The sequence below is a fragment of the Gavia stellata genome, chromosome 9, assembly GCF_030936135.1.
Source record: "Gavia stellata isolate bGavSte3 chromosome 9, bGavSte3.hap2, whole genome shotgun sequence".
Lineage (NCBI taxonomy): Eukaryota > Metazoa > Chordata > Aves > Gaviiformes > Gaviidae > Gavia > Gavia stellata.
In genome coordinates this window covers 32,480,542-32,504,160 of record NC_082602.1, presented here as the reverse complement: position 1 = coordinate 32,504,160, position 23,619 = coordinate 32,480,542, and the positions used below count along the sequence as shown (strand labels likewise).

Genomic DNA, 23,619 nt, shown 5'->3' with positions numbered 1-23,619 from the left:
ATTAGAGATCGTAAGAGAAGAAAAGCAATCTTTCCATCACTAGATTTCTAACAAATAGTGTCACCACTACCCATCTGACCTAGCATTTCCTTATTGCTGTATAAAAACTGTTTTTTCTTCCCCTTTATTAGTGAATAAAATTAATAAATATCACAAGCCAAAGCTTGTGATGAAAACAGGGTTTTCATCACAATGTAGCTTCATTTCTTTTACTTATTTGTAAGATTTTGAAAACAGATTTTAAAATAAAAATAGGACTCGGTATGTTGTGCAAGTTGAGTACTGAGCAATCCGTATCAAGCAACATAAAGAGACACTATTTTAATTTCAAACTTAGCTATGTTTTGATAGCTTATAGAGAGCTATGAGCAATCACACTGCTATTTTCTTTTCCCACCGCTACCTATGTACATGTACTAGCTTAATGACAAATTGATTAAACCAGATGTTTATTTCAACTCTAACAACTCCTGTACCAATTACTAATTACCATACTAATGGCCTATCAGATGTAAATTATAAGCCCACAGATCTACTGCACAATAGATACTATTTTATCTGAGGGTTAAGATCTGAGAATATTGAAGCAATTCTCAAGAGCTTCAAAAAGTCACAAGCACTGTAGATCTATTAAGAAGAAAATAAGATTTCCAGAATGTATTTCGTTAAATTCACAACTCTTTTCGTTAAAAAGAATCAAATGTTTGGATGACTATATACATTAAACTTGTACACTGAAAATAAGGAAAATGTGGATGTTCAGGACAGCTCTACCTGAGAAAACTGCTTTCCCTTGAAATAAAAACTTTCATGCAAACCCCTTCTCATTTCATAAGACAAAAATATTTGCTTGGGCCTACTGTTTATCATCAATATATTCTTCCTGCTTTAAATATTTCTACGTTCAATACAACTTAATTCTTGCAAATCGTAATTGAACCAGGTATGGAAGCATATCCACTGCAATGTATTGACTTGCATAGCATAAGCCCTGAGAACAGACACACAAAGGTAGTCTCGAGCCTTTGCTCAGTCCTGGTCAAAATTACGTGATCAATTTGCTGGATTAAGCAGCATCAGCAACATATCCACTTTAAAGCTACCAAGTGCTTACTCTAGTGTTACAAAACTGTTTTCAACAGAGAACAATTCTATATCAGCTAATAACTTCAGTTACTTGTCAATTAATAAAATCAGTATCAACTTCAAATCATACAGCCTGATGTTCTTCTAAAATGGCAAACAATACAGATTCTATTGAAAAATATTATTTTCATTGTAAATGCTCCTTGATCACGTTCTCTGCACAGCTTAAAAAGGAAAACCTGCAATGTGTTAGAGGTGTGTGTTACATCAGTTACACTTAGTGAAGAAATACGTGTTGTCATGGTTAAATTCCAACTCACCTCCCATTAGGTACATATTTTGAATTTTCCACATACTGAAATAGTAAGGGAAATAGTTATTTTGACAGGCAATATCCTAATGTTTTTATTTTATTTTTAAAATGGCCTGACAGTTCAAGTGACAACTCTACTGAAGTAATTCCTATATATACTTCCTACTGGATTTGATCACAAAACTGTTTTATAGTTAAAACTAAATCCATTTTAATAAAGTTCAGACTACATTTAATGAAGTATCTCGCAAAATGATGGATATTAACAATATACAGACATACTAAGTATAGAACAGTTCAAATAATTGCTTACTCATTATTATTTAAAAGGATTTTTCTTTAAAGTAAAAAAAACCCCCAATTATCAGTCATTTAAAAAAGCACAAATGCTATTCGACATTTACTGAGAATTGATGCTTTGTGCCTCAGTTAATGTCATCTCAGGAAGAAATGGCCTTATTTAAAAAAAAACAAACCACAAAACACAAAAGGTGTTTTGGGGGACATCCAATACTATTTAATAAGCTCACCATAGAATCTTCCCTGTCATAAATCTCAAAAAAAATTCAGAATTTACATGAACATGCCAAATTAACTACACACAGAAACAGCTGGGGTTCCTCTGAAATCATCTCCGTTTTACAGATCAGTTTCAGATGAGAAGAAACCACGTCATCTGTATCAAAACTCAATATATATGTGGCCCACAACAATTTCTGCTTGTTTTGCTCGCAACTGCAGGTTCTTTTACAGAGTATTTAAAGTCTAACAGTACATAACGAAATACCAGTTTTGCATATTGAAATCAATGTCTGTATTTAAATCATAATGATTACATTATTACAATATAACTCCACTCTCCTTCAACTTCAGCCATCCAAACCTCTTTTCTGTTGATAATGGATGAAAATGGATCCATCTTCCTTTCCCTCTAATAAAATACTGTAAAAAAAAAATCTTGCTAGCTCTCCAACACAATGCTACCGTGAATGATTCAGGGGTAAGAACTTCATAAAGGTTTTTTACCAGAATATTGTTAAGCACTTCTACAGAAAATGTTAAGTATCTATTTTATCCTTAGTATAAACCACAGGAGAAAAGGGAAGCTGTACAAAGAAGATCATAAACAATTTATGTATCTCCAGATGTAGAAATCAAAATAATCTATCAGCATCTGCTATTTAGCATCTCATGTTGGTGCCCATTTGTAAGTAATGAGCAGTTTTGCATTGCACTGGGGCAAGAAGCAGCTGGTTAATCCAGCAAGGCAACAAGGCCAACAACAGCAGGACATCTTGGGACCGAGCTGCACACCCAACATCTCATCTCACAATGGAGAAGTGGGATTCCTGGGAAGTCAAGGGAGGGGGAAGATTTCTTGGAAATATTCACAAAGCTTTCACTCCCCGTCAGGCGAGCAGTACGTGCTTACGACTCCTTGCCACGTGAATATTTGGGTGTATGGCTCCTGGAACCTGACAGACATTCTGCCTTGTCTCCTGATTGGCTTCTTGTTGTTACTGTCATCATTGTCACCATCCAGTGTCATTCTAAGCATTTTTTTCAGTCACAATTTTGAAAATTTTGATTGATTTATCTTACCCTCAATTGAAAACTAATAAAAAGAACCTGCTTGTTTATGAAACACCTGAAAACTGATGGCTTTACACACCCAAAACTGTATTTTTTTTTTTAAATACAGTATTGAGTAAGGTGACAACAATATTGCTGTAAGCCCATCTTTTGTCTTATTTCCCTTCTTCTCTCCTCTCCCTAAAACTAACAAACCGCCTTTTTCTAAGATGCTGATATGGACTATGAGCAACAGCAAGGATGGGGGCATGTCAGGAAACCCTTCGGCTCTCCTCCTCAGCTCTTTTCCAGCACAAAGGACCAATAATGATACATAAAATTTTGATAAATCATTTTTAAGGCTGATCTGTATCTCATATACTAGACAAGATCTCCTTATGAAGACCAAAATATTAAAATCACTCTGAAAGCACTGATTTCTTAAATGCATACATATACTAAAGCTGACCAGTGCTTGTTTCATGGAGGCAAAAATAATCATATATGTCAAATTCTTTGTTTTAGAGAAAGGGTCCATGAAACACTCTACTAGCAACATTTGTTTTCTGGAAGATGCTCACCTGGAAAATATTTTGTAGGAGGGTTTACTCTTAAATCTTTGAAAAAAAATTCTCCTTAAATATTCCTCCCTTCTGCTCCATAGTTAATTGTCCAAACCTGACTCTGGTAGCAGCAGTTAGCAATAATAATAGTGATGCAGAGTGTTGTTACTATAATATAGCATACATTGAATTTAATCAGTTAAAATATGGCAGTATATACTAGAATTTTTAAAAAGTGCTCCCTCAAGTATCTGGTTTTGTCCATCACAACTCAGCTGATGGTGTTTTTTCTGATGACAGCAGGATGAGTAGCCAGAAAAGCCATGACTTTCTTTTCCTTCTATATAGAGAACCCCTTATCTGTAACCAAAGCAGCAGAAAGACTCAAACAACTTCCTGCTCCACTAGAAATCTGTGTTATTTTTTCTCCCCTGCCTGCAGCAGATATTCTAACTTTTAAAAATTGAAGTAGGGTTTTGGGTTAGGAAGGGATGGCGAATTAAGCATTGTCGTCTTTGAGATTTAGGAAAAAATAAGCTATCTTTTTAACTCTTAAAAAACAATCTGCAGGAGTTAATTTTACGGCGTAAAGTCTTCAAACTTCAAAGAGGGACAGCTACCTAGGGAGAAGACTCCAACTTCACTGTGTTCTTAAGAGGGACACAATGGAACAAAAAAAAGGATCAAAACTGAATGGATCAGAGGCCAAATCCACAGAGACATATGTGCTGTAATGCTTCTTATCGCACCACCAAATCGTTAGATGCCCAGTTGCTCAAGTAGAATTTCCGAACCCAAAACAACTACCACAACTGCCCACACAGCAAACAGGTTGCAGTTAGGTGTCTAGGGACAACACAGTTGGAGACCTTCTTAGCTACCTATACACTCGCCTAGATGTCATTTGTACGACTGGGAGTTACAGCTCGAAACCATTTACTGGACTTAGGCATGTACACAGTTTCTCTGGACAGAAATAGATGGATCGTAATATTCACCAGGCAGGTGTGAGACATACAGGACATCAGGTGGACAAGCTGTTACTATCTGAAAAAGAGCTGGAATATGACAGCAGGTATAGTGAATACTGACGATGTAAAATAGTTAGGTCAGGCACACAGTGCCTGGCTATATTGAGGCACAGCGGTTCATTAATAAGGAGTAGTAGAAAGTACTTACTAGAGTAATTCACAAGTATTATCATATACATGACAATTTATGATCTGTGAGATTAATCATGGCTCCTGTGAACAATGACAGTTTATAATCCAATCACAGCAGCATGAAAAGAACAGAATAATTATATTCATGGTTAACAGAGTTAGTGACCATGATACTCAAACTGGATGTGTTTGTGATTTGTGGGGACCCCAGCATCATATCATATAAGAATAGATTATGGGGTAGTTGGTTCATGCAGATTAGGAGAGACAACTGGCTGGTAGAACTACATGTTGAAAAGAAGCTGGTCTCCACTGCCAGCAACCTCCTACAAGTTTTTTCTGGAATTTGAACACTTTGTGTTGGCTGTCTTACAAGAAACGATCCAGTCTCCTTTTACATCTTCTCAAAGAAGCAGTGCCAAGAAATAGTATAACTGCACCCACCTCTTCCACTGGGCTGGTTGCTCTGTAAGAAGAGTTGTTCATACTGATTTTTGGCTTATGTTACTTTTCATAAGCCTCGGCCTTGCTAGCTCTTAACTGCAGGTCTAGTCCTGGCCACAAAGAAGCATTCCCACATGCCTTCATCGCACACCCTAAAGGAAGCAACGCAGCACAGCCCCGACATCATTTTTCCCCAGTTCAAGCCGTTGAAAATGCCCTCAAATTGTAAGTCTTAGCAACCCATTGTGACCCTGTCTGAGACCAAGTAGAAACATTGTGCTATGGAGATATATGCAAGCCTGCTTTAAAGTTAGCCCTAGGCAGGATGTAAAGCCAGCCCAAGCCACAAGGCTCTTCGCCCTTTTCTTAGCTGTATGGGAACATCCTAAAAACCTCCCAAATGCTTTCTAAAAACAAGCACAGAAACTAAGGTCACAACTTTGCTGGATAACAAAAAAAATCAGACTCAATAATAAAGTTGTTTTATGGCAGTCATAATCTCCCTTTCTCTCCTCTTCCTAATAATTTTTCCATGTGGCACAGGCTATCCCTGTTTCTCTTTTTCCTGTATGAGAGTAACCATTAGCATCACTCCTACTCCTAAATTCATAGCAGTCAACTCAATACATACCTAATTAAAGGCAAAATAATTGTCTTCAGCTTATATTTAGCTTTAAATCTTTATGGATCTATTTCAGACCTAAAGAACTTGCAAACTTGTCCATTCTTATCAGCTGTTTTACTCTATTATAATAAAAATAACATGTAGAAGCATTACCTTACCTATACATCCTTAGATAATCGGGACTATAGCAACACTTAGCACTAAAAATTACTAGCACTTTTTATAAAAGAGGTTTGCTTTGTAACAGATACATCCTGAGCGCTGGAATTCAAAACAGGTCTCACTGGCATGTCATCTGTGAAAGACTTAGGCAGCCTGCCCTGTTTCACTGCTTCACTGATATATCCTGCACTAAGCAAAACAGATGATTCAAATGCCAATCACTGAATGGCATGGCCATGGCACAGGAGGAACAATTTTTAAAATCAAGGTATTCTGATTCACTTATTTTGAAAGAAGATCCAACACCATATATTTTTCAAATAGGAAACAAAAAAGATATTACTTAATTAAATATATATCCAGCACAACTACTAACATAAACCAGTTGGGCACAAGAGACAGGTACACTGCTTACATTCCTATTTTACAGCCAGGAGTGTCTGGAAAGTTGTAAAGAAAGTCTGGTTTGCTCTGCAGTTTGTATTTTTGGAGGTAGCCTGCAGAGGAAATAATGAATATAAAAAAACCTTAGAGAACATCTGAAGCCCAGTGGTGAGTAGATTCTGCTCTGTTGAGCCTGCCAAACCAAAAGACATACTCATATATGTGCATACAGTCAGTTATGGAAGAGTCTAACTTAGAAGCCAAAAAGCAAAATTACTGTATTCTCATGAAAGAGAAACCCTCATGCCCAAACCGTTCCCCATTTTCCAGACAATTAGTACTGAACTCAGAAAGATAAAAGGCATATTTCATCGGAATGGAACACCTAAGAACACTACATGTACCATTTTTCATTCAGCTCTTGGCAAAAGACATCTTGCTAACATAACTAGTTTTACATTGCAATATCAATATTGCAGTGTTCTCCAGATTTAACACATTCACAACTGACTGATAGTAAAGTACTAATATACAAAGCTCATGGCTAAGTGCTTGCAGCTGCTCCCGTAGCCACTAGCTCCTTCTCATTTCTTCACTGAGAACACTGCCTTCCAGGAACAATGCAAGACGTTCAAACTCCAGTTCTCTATTTTTACAGAGTCGAGCAATTTCCTGAATAAAATGTAATGTTTGCAATGTAACAATGCTTACGAGATGTGTTGTTTCACATTTGCAGAGAGCCTGCAACTCTGAAAGATCCCAGAGAGCCTCATGAACTTTACGTATCATATACTGAATAAACCAAAGAAGAGAAAGTGAGCCTACCACAGCACGAAAAAAAATAACAAAAAGGCCGATAGTGACATACAACACTGACAAAACCCATTTAAAACAATACTGCGCAAGGCTCATTGCGAATCACAAATGGTATTTTTCTTCTATCTCAAATGTTTTGAGTTCCTGATATTTGCCTTCTGAGTGTTTAAGCCATTAGAGTGCATTTGGGTCATGTTCTGAAGCTTTGATATTAGAGATATTGTTTAAATGAAAGCTGCAATTTAAGCAAAAATAATTGATGCCAGAAACATGAATTAAAGAAAAAAAAAAAGTATTCAAGTCCTTGATAGATCTGGCAGTAATTACTACCTGTAGAGCAGAAAATTAGTACATTTAAAACATATATTTAATGTTGAAGTGGGAGTTCTATTTTATTGTTCTCCTTAGCAACCTAACGATCTAGCTCTTCGAGAATTAGCTGAGGCTTCGAACCTATGCTCACAGAAGCAAGCTAAAATTTTCAGCCAGTTAAATAAGAACAGAGGCAGTCGCTAAATCCACCTAAATCTACACGCCAGATTTTGCTGGAATTCTCCTCGAAACACCATAGCTAATGAAGTAACATCCATAGGCATGTTAAAGTTTTATATTAAATGGAAAACTCCAGGACTGGACTCAGCATGAACAAGGAGAAAACACCTCATGTCAAACACAACCAAATACGTAAAACTAACAGTGGAATATGACCAAATGACAGAAAAAGGAAAAAAAAACAAACTTGAAAAAAGAAAAAAATTAAAGTACAGTTTCCTTTCATATTTTAAAATATTAAACTTTTGAACTTCACTTCAGAAAAGCACAGATCAGCGCAGTAACTAGTATTAAATGGATTCCACTCCCTACCAGGAAAAATAAGTTCTTAGATGGAAGTTTCTTTATTAAACTTCAAGCTAGTAGAATCTTGCCAGGTTGTTTTTGTTTGTTTGGGGGTTTTTTTGTGTGTGTTTGTCTTTGATAAATGGAGTTCTAATAAAGTGAATTTGTTATACGATTGCTGTCAATTTTTCCCCTACCAGAAAGCAAAAAGCAGAGCTCTGAGAGGAAACAACAGGGAACAGATTTACTCTGCTATCAGCAAATAAAGCTGCAGTGATATCAACAGAATGGTGAATTTGACTCATAACCCACTATATTTTTGCCCGCCTTTCCATCTGGTAATAGGAATTATACCCTTCTGTGGAGGGGAATTATACAGAAGAGGACAGCTGGATATTTTTAAATCTTATTCTTATGTAAATCAGACTATCAATAAATGCTTATTATTTATGCACAGATCCTTACATTATTAAATAGTTTTTTAAAGCTTGCATACAGTGAAGATTTTACCAAATAAACAGAGTATATTTTTATAAATAAAATAGTATTTCTTTCACCTCTTCAGAAGAAATAATAATATGCCTAAGAAATGAATAGTCTCAATATTTATTAGAATCAAAATAAGCAGTTAATTTTTCATTCCAGAATACCCTGAATCTATACATTTTATACTCCTAAATTTATCCATCTTACAACTACATAAAATATACTAAGAAATATGATATTAAAAATAAGGAAATTTTTGTTCCCCAATATTTTATTTCCACCTAGCAGTTCTTCATTACAGAAGTCCTGAAGTGCAGTTTTTGCCCAGCTCCTATATTGGTTTTTGGTAGTTTTGTTGTTTTGGGGTTTTTTTATGCACTACAGCAGATGTTCTCAACATTTTAATGTTTCCCAGTTAGGTAAAATAATTATTATTCTGAATTATGCCTGGGAACTTAGATACACTAAAAAGTTATCTAACCTGCCCATCATTCAAAGATACAGTCTCAATACCAACAGGGCAAGTCCAATAGCCTAAAATCTGCCACAGTGGAAAGTACTTAACAAGAGAGATTGATTTCCTTCCCCCAAAACTACAGCAATGGCTGTAACTGGAAAGTACAGTGCAATAAATGTTACAGTACATCCAGTAAAAACTGACAATTTGAAAAATTCACTATGAAACCCTATTTGCACTGAGCATTTGTAACCCTGTAACCTTTCCAGATGCTCATAATATGTCCAGATTTATACAGGTTTACAAGGGATGACAAAAGCTACAGACACATCTCCAGGTGAAGGCTATTTCTTGGAAGAGCCCAGACATATGGAAACTTCTCAAAGAATGATTTAACTACTCAGTTAATTCTATTATTTTCATATTTTTCTTCCTTGCATCCAGTAAAAGTTCTCTCAGTTAATATAAAAATTTGACCTTTGAAACATCCCTTTAGCATATTCCTTACATTTCCACAGGCCTATTCCTGAAAAGTTATCTGTGCTTACAGTCCTACATATGGATACACTGAAACCTACAGAAATTTTAAAACCTCTGTAGACAAAATTGTATGAGGAGATAAAATCAGCAGCTAGGAAACCAAATATTACAGAAAATTAAATAAAATTACCTTAAATTAATAGTTTTTACCTAAAAAGATGTTTTAAGTCAATATGATTTTCCTGTGACTATCACTGGCACATTTCATTATTAAAATTAAGGGAAAAAACATTCTAAGTATTTTTATTTGTATCTGCTTTTATTGTTTTACAGTCTAGTTACTTTGAATAATCAAAACATTCCAATCAGTTCCTCCTGATTAGGAGAGTATTACAGGTTTTTACCAACTGAAACTACCTACTCAAAGGAAACAAAAAGATTTCTTTTTGGAGAAAATGTTATCGTGTCATTATAGAAACATTGTAAAGTAGAATGTAAACGTATGCTCAAAGCTGCTTTAGAACACTAATTTTGATTTAAAATGCCACTGTGCTTCGTGCAACAGCACAATTCAGAAATTAATATAACAAGATGGGTATGCTAAAAAAATCATAAATAAATAAAAAAATAAGAAAAAAAATAAAGAAGATCCTCCATAAACCCACAAATAACTAGCTGTTCTTAAGTTAGGGAGGGAAAAAGAAAGAAAAAAAAAAAAGTGTTGTAAAGTTTCCTTCATTTCCTAAAAACTCTGCCCCCAAGGCATGGTGTGTAAGGCACATGACAAGCAGATATAAAAGCATCAGAGGGAAGGAGGAAGAGACGGAGGGAGGGGGAGAGATAGATAACATACAACCCTGCAGCTATAACTTTCTAATCAATAGGATTCTTGACAGCAATATAAATCTAACTTTCACACTGAACAGCTAGAGTTTGGAATTTTCACAGAAATCTTTATTTTAGAAATCACAGGGTCATAGGTTTGCTGCTGAGATTGCACAACAGCCTATCTAACGAGTGGCAAAAAATAATTTTTTATCCAGAGCTATGGAGAACAGTATTCACACTCTGAATCAAGTTCCAGATGATTTATACAGAATAAAGTAATAAATACAAGTAAAGCATTTAGCTGATTTAAAATAACCCTTATCTTCTAGACAACTACTATATATGTATTTTGACAACACAATACGATACTTTCAAAACAGGTTTTGAGTGTAAGGATAATTTTTAAAGAGGAAGTAGCTTTCTTTTTTTTTAAAAACATAATACATATCTGATCAAGTTCACATTCTTCATATGAAGTTTACAAATTAGATGGCAGTACAAGACTGGATTCAACGATTCACAAGTGACCTATTTTTTATGTTCTTCATTTCCTGATGCTCTAAGGGAAATAATTAAAAACAACATGACTGAAACTTCCATACATGAATGGATCACTCTCCCAAACCAAGCATCAGACTAAAATGACAAATCCTAAACATGTCGTCTGATGACATCTACTAAAAGTCTAAATCTGTGGTTATCAGCTTTCCTCAGGATATCCAGTGATCTTAACAATGAGTCTCTAGTACTCAAATTGTATCCTAGATAGTCTCCTAATACGTTCAATGTGTCTATAACTGGAACTGGTCTCCTTCTACATCTGCTGTCATAAACTAGATAATTAAAAACAAAAAAGCTATGTAGACTACTTTTTTAAAGAACAGAGTTAAGGAAGGACTTAAGAGCAGAAATTCCATTTTTATGCTAATATTTCTGTCTATGAACCCAACAGATGTGGAGCTCACGATCTGAAATGCGATCACAGCCAAAAACAATTTGAAAATGGCTGCTCTGCAGAGCTTATTTCATCCAAAAGAAAGCATTTGGAATACCAAATGCTTTAACACCACAGTTTACCCTGGATAAGCCTTTGGTCTGTGTAAGAATCTAGGAAGGGGAATGTATTACATGTGACAAAAGCAGGGATTTTCAATCTGAAATTGCAATCTTAAATTTACTCTTGAAAAGTCAAAACTCAAATTTCCATTTCCTGCATTTTGTGGAATTGCTGTAACTCTTGACAAGGACAGGAAAATCCACCACCAGAACAACCTTTTCTCTTCTAGTTCAGTAAATGAGATAAAACAGCCTTTTATGACAGACATAAACTCAGGACAGCAGACTGATACAGCTGAGCAGCACAACCAACCATATGAGACAGAAGTTCCAAATCAGAGTGGAGAAAACAATGATGAAATGGACACAAGACAAGGGGAAAGCAATAGCAAAATAGGTATGTGAAAAACAGATCGGAGAAAAGGTCTATAAAGAGTGCCTTAGGCTGAACGGTAATTGGTAGAGGATTAGAGTTACGAGCAAAGAAACTGTTTCCCGTAGTTCAAGTGTTAGGGTGCACAGAGGAGTATTTTTTTTTCCCCATTCTTTGTAAATAGGTAGAATGGCATCAACATATGCCCATGCTGCACACTGGTAATCAAGCCACTCATTAACATCTACAACTGATTAAGTGTTTGGACTCAAAAAGAGGAAAAAAATAACTTCTCAGTGAAAACTTAATTCAGAGTTTAAAGATATTATCACTCTTCAGCTTTTGTCATGATAAAAATTCATCATTTAGTCCTAATCTTGGTTTCCCATCTCATCCTGAGAGTCTACAATTGGCTAGACAAAAAGTCCCAGAGGTACCACTGAAACAGTATACTTCCAGCACAGCTGTCTCTCACGAATATACGCATTGCCTCTGCAACCGATATTTTTGTTTCTTGACTATTTATCAAGCAAAGCTTTAAGGGTAGGATTCAAGCCAGTTCATTAAGTGTATCGAAGATGAATCCACAAATCCAGTGAAAGAATATGCCCTGTGGCAGGCAGCACATAACCTTCTGGCACCTCTCCCTGCTGGAGAGGACTAAGCTGTATTTATGACTTTTTCCCCAGTTTCAACCAACATCGCTAAGACAATTTGGGGGCCAGATACTGTTTAAAATAACTATAATTGTGAAAGGAATAGGGTTCCTATTGGATAAAGCAGTGTACAGGGTAGAATGAACTGAAAGAAACATCTTTAAATATAAGGCTGTTCATAGTTAACTTTAATGTGTTATTTCCCCTACTTGACAAGTTACTCCAGTTGTTTGTTGTTCTTAGTCCTCCCATTTGTTATGCTCTGTCTTAAGTTGCAAGCTCTTCCTCTAAACAAACACAATAAGCTATTCCAGTAGAAAACAAGATACACTACCCGTACTTTTCATGACAGGTCTATACATTCCTCTGTTCTATATTTAATGATACGGGAATACGCCTAAAACACTGTGCACCTTAATATGTTTCCAAAACACTAAAAATCTAATCACTGTAGATTCTGATCAAGATAGTGACAAATGTACTGAATATAATTACCAATTTTGCAGATCATTTTACCTAGAATAATTTAAAAGAAAAACCACAACTACAGGTAATTCTCCAGTTACTTCTTTTTACAGGATATTTTTTAAATCTGTAGCGTCTGCAAAATACTAACATTTGTGATGTAATTCTTTAACAAAAGACTAAGTAATACTGAAATTTCCTAAGAAATGTAGGGAACACTAGGTTCATAACTAAAACATTGTCAGATCAATCAAAAAAATCCAAAACCAAAAGCAAAACAAAAAAAGGAAAGAAGAGATTATACACTAGGCATGAATTGCAATAACTTTGGGCTACATTTAATTGTACTCACAGTTGACACTGGTCTCCTTTGATTCCCTTAGTTGTGCAGAAACATTTTCCTGTTTGCATGTGACAAATATTTGCATGTCCACTGCACGTGCAAGCTATAAAATCAAAAAGGAAAAGTGAGATTTATTCACCCAAATTTTACTTTATAACTAAAGGAATTTTCATGGATTTTAATACTTCATCCTAAACACATTTCCTACAAGCTGTATTAAAAAAAAAAAAAAAATTACTTTAATTATAAACTTTCTTGAAGAATATTTCACTAGCACATCATCTAGTTTATTTTCTGTAGAGTTATGAACTAGGCATGTGTTATTAGGGGGTCTGCTCCACACCTTAAATAATAGCAGTTTGAGAATAGCCATTAACGTCTACCATTTCAATGTGCAATGCAGAAAGTTATTAACAATATATCTTTTCTATACAAGATGAAATCCTGACCAATGGCAAAAGCAATGGCAAAATTCCATTAGTTTTAAATGTCTCATTAAAGAAAGTATTATTGCAGATGTTTGATAGAATGTCTAATATAATTGGAACTCTTGCTTTTGACAAAAGCGAACAAAAAGAAAGCTTTGAAACTATTTGAATAAAGGCGGCATTAATACTACAATTACAGTCCACAACAAGAATATTCTAGAAGCAAAAACAGGCACCTTTAAAAGCTCCTGAAATTTGAACTGGAGGAGAATCACAGAAACATCATCATCATCACTCCACTCCTTTTTAAACTCAGTGGCTAAAGTAAATCTCTCCACAGTGGTCTGCTCACTGCCACTCTTGCTCCGTGATTGATTCTCACCTCAAAACAAACCTTCGTGTTCCCAATTCTTGAGCTTTCTTTTTGCTTTTCCTTCCCATGTTTATACAAATGACTACCTTGTTTAGGCAGTTCTCCCTCTGCTAACCAAGCGTACAAAAGTTAATAACCTCCCTCTGGTAATTGAGTCAATAAGTTCCCACATCATACTGGAATAATTACCTGCTAATATTCACACTACATCTAAAGTCTTTCTTTAATACACAGTAACTCTGTACCTACCTTGATGATCATATTATGTTTTCACTGAAGTTTTTATTACAACTAAGAGAAAAGATTTAATATGTGGGCTCCTGTGTGGGAACAGATATGATACTAAGTGGTGACCTGTATATAATAAAAGTTTATTTTCCACTTTATAATCCTAATATTGAATTTCTATCAGATGGATTTCTATCAGTCTTAATGTTCCTCTTCTACTGATAAGGAATAATACACAACAAATACTTGTGACAGTATCCCACACCATTCACACTCTAACCCCTCTGCCCCAGTCTAAGACAAATAGGAAAATAGGAAATGTAACCACCAGACTAGAACCACAATTAAACATATTATTGACAGAATATTTCAATGTCAGGAATTCTAAGGTTTGTTCAGCCTTCAGAACTTGTTAAAATAGCCAGCTGAAGCTGAAGGAGCAATTCTTACTAAAGAGGTACTAGAGATTCAAACTGTCTGCAAGAAACACATACCAGAAATTTCTATGCAGCATATAGTAATGCATGACGTTTTTCTCTCTTTCGTAACACAGCTTGTAACAACATTTCTGAAAAATACCTACAGTTTCCAGAGAGCTAAATTTTGTAATTTTGCTATGATGTTGACACTCTACAATAAATGTTCATTGAAGTGCTGCTACTATATAATCAGATATGTTTTCCTAAATCCATTCATGCTTTTCCCTCTACATTTATGGAATGATTATTTAGGCACTTCAAGCTATAATAAGCCTCTTCTCAAAAGTTAATTTTAATTGTGTAAATCTTTGCTATACTTCCAGTGAAAAACAAAGGAATATATTCTTAACAGCTTATTCTGCTTAAGGTTAGGTGCGCTTAACAGTGATGCACCACTACAAGACAGCACAAAAGTTACAAAGGAGCTAAAAGGCTGCATTCCAAATCATATTACAAAAGATGTCAATATATTGACAAATACAGAAGCTATTGCCAACCAACCTTAATTGATTACTCCCATAGTTACTGCGCACTTAATAGGAAGTAGACAGCAAACATGAAAGTGGAATTTCCTTTACTTGAGTAGCTTTTATTTAGTAGAAGTATTTAAACACTAAATTATAAAAGCCTTTGGACACTATGCATCTCTATCATCTTCTTGGAAAAAAAAGGGATAAAATTAAATATATAGTACAAGTAACAGATGTAGCCATGTGAGACTTTATGGAAGAGCAAAACAGTTTCCAGTGGCAGCTCAGACACAACTTATATACCCAGTCCATGGAATTACCGATAGAGCAAACTTTTCAATACCGTTTATCCCCAGGGACAACTAAATCAAATCAGCATCTATGTAGTGCACTTTAGGGTACTATGTGCTAACTCAAACATGAGTCCACAGATGAATTACTCTCCAATGAGCCAGATATCTCCTTCCGTTTAAACTGCATCATGTTCTAGTCACGGCACTCTGTCCCTACCTCTAGAGCTTCCTGGATTCATACTGGAGAATTGTTAAATAACATAAACATCTGACAGAATTTATTGTCCCATGGACTCATGTCTAAATTTTGATCTGTGTGTATTCATAGCACACACAAAGAAAGGATATGTTCATAGATTTTGGTCTTGCTCGCCAAAACACCAACACAGCTGCCCTACCTCACCTACATTTTCATGACATGTATGAAGCTTCTATAGTATTAAGATTGGTATGGTCGGAAAAGGAGAAGAAGGAGGAGTTGAGAAGTCTCAGAACTTTGTATTCTGGATTCCTCATCAATGAAAAAAGTTAGTTCTGACTAGCCCAGCAGCTAATTTTCTTCTATTACATGATTCATGGATCAAGTTCCTAGTAATTTAACTGTTCCCTGGATAATACCTTGAAAAAGGGTACCCGGGGCTATTCATTTTTACATTATTTTAAAAATCTCATCTGGACAAATTTTATTTAACAGCAGTAAATGCATATTTTAATTAATCTCAGGCTTGCAAGTCTGTGATGAAAAATGGCTTCCTACCAATCTGTGGACCTCTGTGTGGGGAGTAACTCAAAAACCAAAATACATATAAGCCATCCCTGCTGTTGCTGAAGCAAATGTGAAAATATGTTATCAAACAAATATAACAGCAGAAGCAGGACGATATTACAGTATATTCAGTGGAAAAAATTTTAGATGCCATTATCTTTGTGCCTCACTGCAGGTTTTTTCCACTGGCCTACTTCCAAACAATACAAAACAAATTATGAGCTTTGAATATGAACTATGTTTACTAATTAATAAACTGCAACCTCAAGATACATTTGATTTCAAAGTGACACAAGATTTATGTTCTTCCATTACCTCAATATTCCCATACTCCTCTTTCCATATTTTCTTTAGTATTTTTCTCTGCTTAACCATTCTCCGTGAATGGTTTATCTTCTGATAGTACTGTAAGTCAACAGTTAAAACTGTAGCTACAGCAGTATCTTTTGCACTCTAATGCTAGTAGAAATATGGAAAATCTTGGAATCATTTTTAAAAGCATATTTTATACCAATCATTCTCAGCTGGTAGAAGTCAGCACAAAAGACGCAGTTTATATTTTCCATATTTTTTTTAAGGTCCCACCCCTCTCCACCCCTATGCATTTGTTTTCAAGGAACAAGGCTTAAGTTCCAACAGCAGCAGCTGCAGCTAAAGCCTGTATTAAGTAACTTTTTCTTTTTCCTTCTTTCAAAAAAGGACAGTTATCTTTAATGCTGATCTAAAGAAATGCTTAACGTGATTTTTCTTTGTAAGAACTCCCTAAAGCTGAAGGAAAAGGAAATAAGAGTTAAAATGAAAGCTATACTTAAAACTTCACATTTCACATGCTTCTCTCTTTTTTTCCTGTATATTTAATAAAAGGTTTAAGAGTTTGAGTAGAACTGCATGGTGGTAAGCAGAGATTTCTGCCTGAAAATCCCAGGCTCAGATTACTTAATGCTAGATGGTGGGAGGATCACATTACTGCTTTTGATTTTCTGGGCCTGTCTGCCCCATCTTAATCAACATATCTGAGATACTGTCAAGGAAAATTTCTGAGATCCCATTTTTGTGCCTTAGAGTTCTCCCACAACACTGCATTTTCTGTGGCTATACATGAAGTTTGCTAAGCCATCCCACCAAGATTCTCAGCCAGTAAGGACAGTTTCAGCTTCTGCCACACTCAAGGATTTTACCAAGTTTCAGCTGATTTCCTTTCTCCCATTTAGTTCCCATGTCCTTCAGTGTGGCTTTTTGACAGCCACGGTTCTTCCACATGTTCAGATAGGCACAGTGTGAATCTTTTGCCTTGTCACAACTCTGAAGTGATGTTAGGTTGACAGCAACACATTCTCTATGATGGTTATGCTATAAATAATGTCCCATTCTTAACATGAATTATTTTATTTGGGACACTGACAGTGGACTTAAAATTAGAGGATGAAGTATGCCTACACAGATTTTCTGGGTTAAGAGAAATTAAATGTAAGCAGGAATAATCTTTATGCTTTTGGATAGGGATATTACATCCCTAACAGAAAGCTAGAAACAAATAGAAAGATAACAACATTTACAAGCCCAATAGGGAAAGGTTCTCTAAACCTAATTTTTTTTTCTTTATTTAAAATATATTACTTTTTTTTAAAGACATCTAGAGTCAACTTTTGGCCCTATCCTCAAAAAAAACCACACCACCAACATAGAAAACTAGCCTCACCAATGCCATTATACCTTTTGCTGAGTACTGCCATATGAACAGCAGTACAAGACTATTAGAGAAGAGACATGATTATCTACAGGGTACATCAGATTCACATTCTATGGCTGTACCACATATTCCAGCACTTATAGCAGCATCATACTCAAACACTTCCAAGAGGTTATGGTGACACTAATCCTCTCTCAAATCTTCCCTGACATTCATCAATGCAGAGAATAGTTTGATATCCTGATTTAACTTTATAGCAAGTTTGATATACAATAACATTCTAACAGTCTTATTAAATTCTGTTCACATTCCCTATTTCCTCCTAATTTAAATACTCATATTCTGTATTCAAAATTCAGAAATTAATCTCTGCAAGCCAACTGGTTAAAATGAAATATACAGAATTTTCTCCTCTTCAAAAAAAAAAAAAAAAAAGTAAAAATCTGCATCCTGAAACACTAATGACTTCAAATAATAACATTAAGTTAATTCCAGGTGATGTATTTTCACGGAGATAATCACAGCTCTAGGATACAACAGGGATTGATAGTGTATCATGGCTCCTTTCCCCTTGTGGGAAAAAAGTACATCTGTCATTGTCTATTTCATAATTCACACAGTGCAAACAGTTTTTAATTATAAGGACAAGCTTAAGACTCAAAACACCTGCCAACTTCTGCTAGATTTCAGAACCTTCTATTAGGCAAAAATTATCACTAGCCTTACACCTTCCAAAATAAATTGCAGTACATGAAACACAGAAAAACTTGTTACCAGTGCTCATATTTCACTTAAAGATACAAGAAAAGATGGGAATTAGAATCGTCACAGTTTTGTGTGTGAAAAACTCAGGCACAGAATATAGACATAAAGATACATTTTAATCCAAAATATATTGTACAACTCTGATGGAGACTTTATTTCATGTTGCAAATTCCTGCCCAAATATGTGTACGTTCTTTAAATCAACTTTCAAAATCTATATAAATTATATGATATGTATATGTCTAAAAAATCATATTAGCTACAAAAATTCTTCTTGCAAGTAAGACCAGAAATTTTAGATGCAGTATTTTGGAACCATTCATTCACCCCCATCATGACTGAGAAACATGAGTTAAGCACACAAAATAGCATAAACTGCCTCCAGGCTGAGCTTTAATAATGAGTTCTGGTCACTTATGTTCTAAGTATAGAAATTACACCTTAAAAATTCAATCCTCTGTAGATGCTGGAAATGATCCCCCAGATTGACTGGCAAGATTTAAAGTTAATGTCTCATTAATATCAAGTATTTTAGTGCAGATAACGAGTGGACTTTTGTAACAAACCTCCCAGACATCGCCCTCCTACCATGCTTTGGTTTGTACCATACTCCATGTCCATGAACTCAATTTCAGATGAATGAAGCCAAACCAGAAGATGGCCACAGGACCACAAAAGTGATTAAGGGACTGGAGCATCTTTCATGTTAGGAGAGGCTCAGAGAGCTTGGATTCAGCCTGGAGAAGAGAAGTCTCAGGGGGATCTTATCAATGTGCGTAAATACCTGATGGGAGGGAACGAGACTCTTGGTATGCCTCTTGTTCTGTCAGTGGGCACATGGCCACAAATTAAAAAACAGGAAATTCCATCAAACAGAAGAAAACACTTTTTTACTGTGAGGGTGACCTATTGCACTGCTGTAGGTGCACATGTACTCTGTGCTGCTCATTTGTATAAAAAGAGTGACTTCAGCCCAACTCCAAGAGTCTTCCCATACTACTGTATGCTCTCTTCTCCAACTTGCGTTTACATTATGCACACACGCTTTTGTTTAAACAGTTATTGTAAATACTTAACTACCATGCAAACATTTTATCAATCATTAAATATTTTAAACAAATAAATAATCTATGGCTTACAATAATAAACCTGCTTAAAATATGTAATTTTTAATCTCTTTTTGTAAAGTTATTTTTACACGTTAACTGAAATGATGACATTAGAGCTTTAAAAACAAACAAACAAAAAACCCACCACCCTGGCAATTTCTACTCTATTTTTAGGGAAGCAGCAGTTCACACTACTCTATTGTACAACATGCAGATTTTAAGCAGAACAGAAAGATTACATGAAAACAATATAATCCAGTAGAGTAAATCCATGCTGTAAAATCACAACCCTATAGATTTTATTAAATAATAAATCCACAGCATGATTGATTCTGAGTTGCTAGCTCAGCATGTAAATGTTCTTGCTGATGTTCACAACAAAAGAATAGCCATCACTATTTCCATGAAGTATGCATTTTAGACAATTGAATTTAAAAACACTTATTGCTTAGCCCCCATCACCAATGTATAGCTGCAAGAGCAATTTTTCTCTCAAACGGAGCTCACTACTCATGGCACTTTAACTTCATATGTTTGCTTACTTCAAAGATTACTAAACCGGTAGCCGCACACAGATAATTCCTTTAAGACACCTTGCTGATTTTTTTTAGAAGGAAAGCTATGACAATGCTATTAAATATTGAGGTGCACTACTTTAATTTTGGCAATGTGCAAGGCATATGTTGTATCAAAAAAAATACACACATATCAAGAAATCCATATGCATCAAAACACATATACGTTGTATATGTTTTCAAAAAAGGAGATACAGGCTTTCTCATGCAACTAGGCTAAGTAAGAAATAACAAGTATAAACATATAACAGATATAACATTGTAATGCTCAATTTCACTGTAAATGTTCACTTATGTAATCCATTAGACTACTCATATGACAACTGCCCTTCTGAGATAATTTTCTACATTGGTAACATTATAAAACTGTCTAATCACTTATTTTTCTAGAAATGTATATTCATCTGGAAGCCCCTGATACCCTTTTAGCATTCAACAATTACTTTTATAGGAAATACAGCCATTCAACCTTTGAGAGTGACAATGTAAAAGCAAACAGATGTCCCCAACAACACTTATGCAATATCACTAATTGAGTAGCATTATAATTAAGCTAAAGAACTTTTGTGAAGCAATGAGCAACAAAAATAAGCGTTAAAAAAAAAAAAAAAGGTTGGGATTAGAAAGGATTGCTGTCTTCCAGCAAACACTCCAAAAGTACATGCAGGTCAAATGCAACAGTCATTTTATAGTGGCACAATTAACCTTCATGATAATTCAGTCTTATTAGACTAATTAGCACATATATGACTAATTTTATTTTCATCCTTGGTTTATCTTGTGATTTATCTTTCTTTGATCTCAAACCAATTTATTTGTTATAGTACAATAACAGCACAGAAAAGACAAAAAACCATACCTATGTGTATTGACACAGTACTAAGGACTGTGGAACACTATACTTGCCAGAGAAAACGTAACAGGAATAGATATTTAGGATTTATATAGGTAGGATATGGAATCTGTACATGCAAGACATACAGGAATTCTGCAACCACCCAAATCATATATAAAACGTATGTATCATTTAAAGCAAGGTCAGCTATTCCCAATATTCATAAAAATTAGATGATCATTTTACCAGATCGGTACTGGATATAAATTTGTTCTGGAAAAGGCAAATATGCCAAATCACCCAGACAGCCATTTTTGTAAAATTAGACACTTGTCACAACATGGCAATTTTTTCAACAGGCACCGAATTTGTCCTCTCAGACTGCAGTGCAGCCTGCCTTCTGCTCTTCCTTGGCATTTTAGAGGCTAACCTGGTGGTTGCAGAAATGCCCTTGTCCTTAGCCACTTCCCATTGCAAAACAGCAATTCAACCAAGCCTGAATGTGATTTTAATTTTTTTCTGGAATTTATAGTCACAGCAAAACACAGACAATTTCACTTGACTGTGACCTAAGCCTGCTGAGATCATTTGACTACTAGTAAGGCAATTACTTTTTTCCTCAACAGCAATACGTGTGACACAGTCAAACAATCTGGAATTCACAAGTGAAGTTTCCTTAGATTTTTAGACTGATATATACCTTCCGGAAGTAGGATATTTATTCTAAAAAATCCAAAACAAATCTGGGAAACAACAAACAGGCTGATTTTCTGTTGCAGAAAACAAAATTTAGTTTGGTTACACCAACCCAATCCTATGGCAACATTCTCCATTCAAAGGCTTGTATTCATTCTTAAGCTGTTTTTACACTTTGGCAAAATAGCTCTGCAGTGTTTGTATTTCATTATTTCTTCTGTTTAAAGCATTCATCCTGAAAAGTGAACTGATTTTTTTTGTTTGTTTGTAATAAATACCTCTCAAGCAACCATGCTAAATCTGTCTTTAATCATCAGCAACTAACATTATAAAGACAGCTTGGAAAACCATAATTTTGTTTTATACAAGTAGATAATGAAAATGCAACACAGAAGATTAACACTGAAAGACAGGATATTTTTTCTTGTTATGAACTGAATAGAATCTTAAGCAATTAACAGAATCTTGCTGTGCCTGACTCTCTCATGTCAATACTGAACTATAGTACAGAATTTTTATAGCTTGGTCTTGAGATCATTCAGGAATAACGTGCAGGGAGAACAGTACTTTCTACCAAAAAAACAAGCCAAACCAAAACATTTCCATGAGAACTCATGACCTACAGTAGCACCAATTTTATTTTCTCCACATTAATCCGGGTGAAAAACTGAAACTTTTACACTTACTTGGAACACGTAAAACTGAAAAATTCCAGGTGAAAACATTATTAAGTGCACTTTATTTGGAGATAATTTTAACACACCCTTCTTATCAGTTTCCTTTTATTTCTTTCCACTTATTCTTTTCATTTTTAAATATAATATGATATGTTAAGAAATAAATAGTCTACAAATTTTACAATGGGTTAAGCTGCACATTTTGTGAGTTCAAGTCAAAACCTAAACTCTATATCTGATGTATAATACAGTTCTTTAAGCATGCAAGCATTTAAAGAGATGTTTCTTTCACATGCTTACAAGATTAAAAATTTTATTCCTTAAATTACTCTTAGTTTTTCTTGTTTGTGAAGCTGAAAACATAAGATAAAATTAGAATTGCTTAAAAAAGAAGTAATTACTAATCTGGCAGACTAAAACTTTTACTAGGTTTAGTAAAAAAAAGAACAGTGGGGTTTGTTGTTTCTTTTATAGGAAAAATGCAAACTGATGATTTTGGGCACCTTCATCATTGCATGTCTGATATGAGATGTGTTTACAACCACTTTCAGACACCAAAGGCTTAGTACATGTTGTTAAATTGTGTCTTTTTAAATTTTCTAGAAAAAGACAGCAGTCTCTCTATTACTATTTTGAAAATTTTGGCCCAAAACTTCCTTTCATCAGAAGACTGATATTTTTTCCCCCTCTCTAAAAAGAATGTATAACTTCCTAAATTATAACAGAAAAAAACCTATTATTATAAGGCAGTATGAAAAGCAAAACAATTTAAAACCACTCAGTAGCTATTCATAGTGGCTTTAAATGTCCAAAAAAAATTCCAATCTGAGGTGAAAAACAACTAAAATCAACAACTGGTGATTGCAACTATTTGTGTGTATTTGGTCATTCAGAGTAAAAGCCCAAAGAAGAGAAATGCCTTACACAATTTATCAGACAAAAATGCCACAAAATGTAAAGAAGCCAGCAAATCATTTCCCTGCGTTAGCCATTAGGAGGTACAAAATACGACTGATTTTTAATGCATTCAACTGTGATTGAAGCTTTTTTTTCCTTAAATAACTAATGCGGTCTGCCATTGTAATGTATTGCATTTATCACTCAGAAAATGAAGACAGGATCAACT

General features: G+C 34.9%; 1 protein-coding gene across 1 annotated transcript in view; it reads right to left on the bottom strand.

Annotated features, from left to right (window-relative positions):
• The window catches only part of ATRNL1 (attractin like 1), a 528,296-nt gene that overhangs the window by 343,671 nt on the left and 161,006 nt on the right, over window positions 1-23,619 (bottom strand). Inside the window, exon 20 of the mRNA XM_059821151.1 lies at window positions 13,119-13,212. Within this exon, the coding sequence (XP_059677134.1) occupies window positions 13,119-13,212 (94 nt within the window). The remainder of the gene's footprint in view (window positions 1-13,118; window positions 13,213-23,619) is intronic.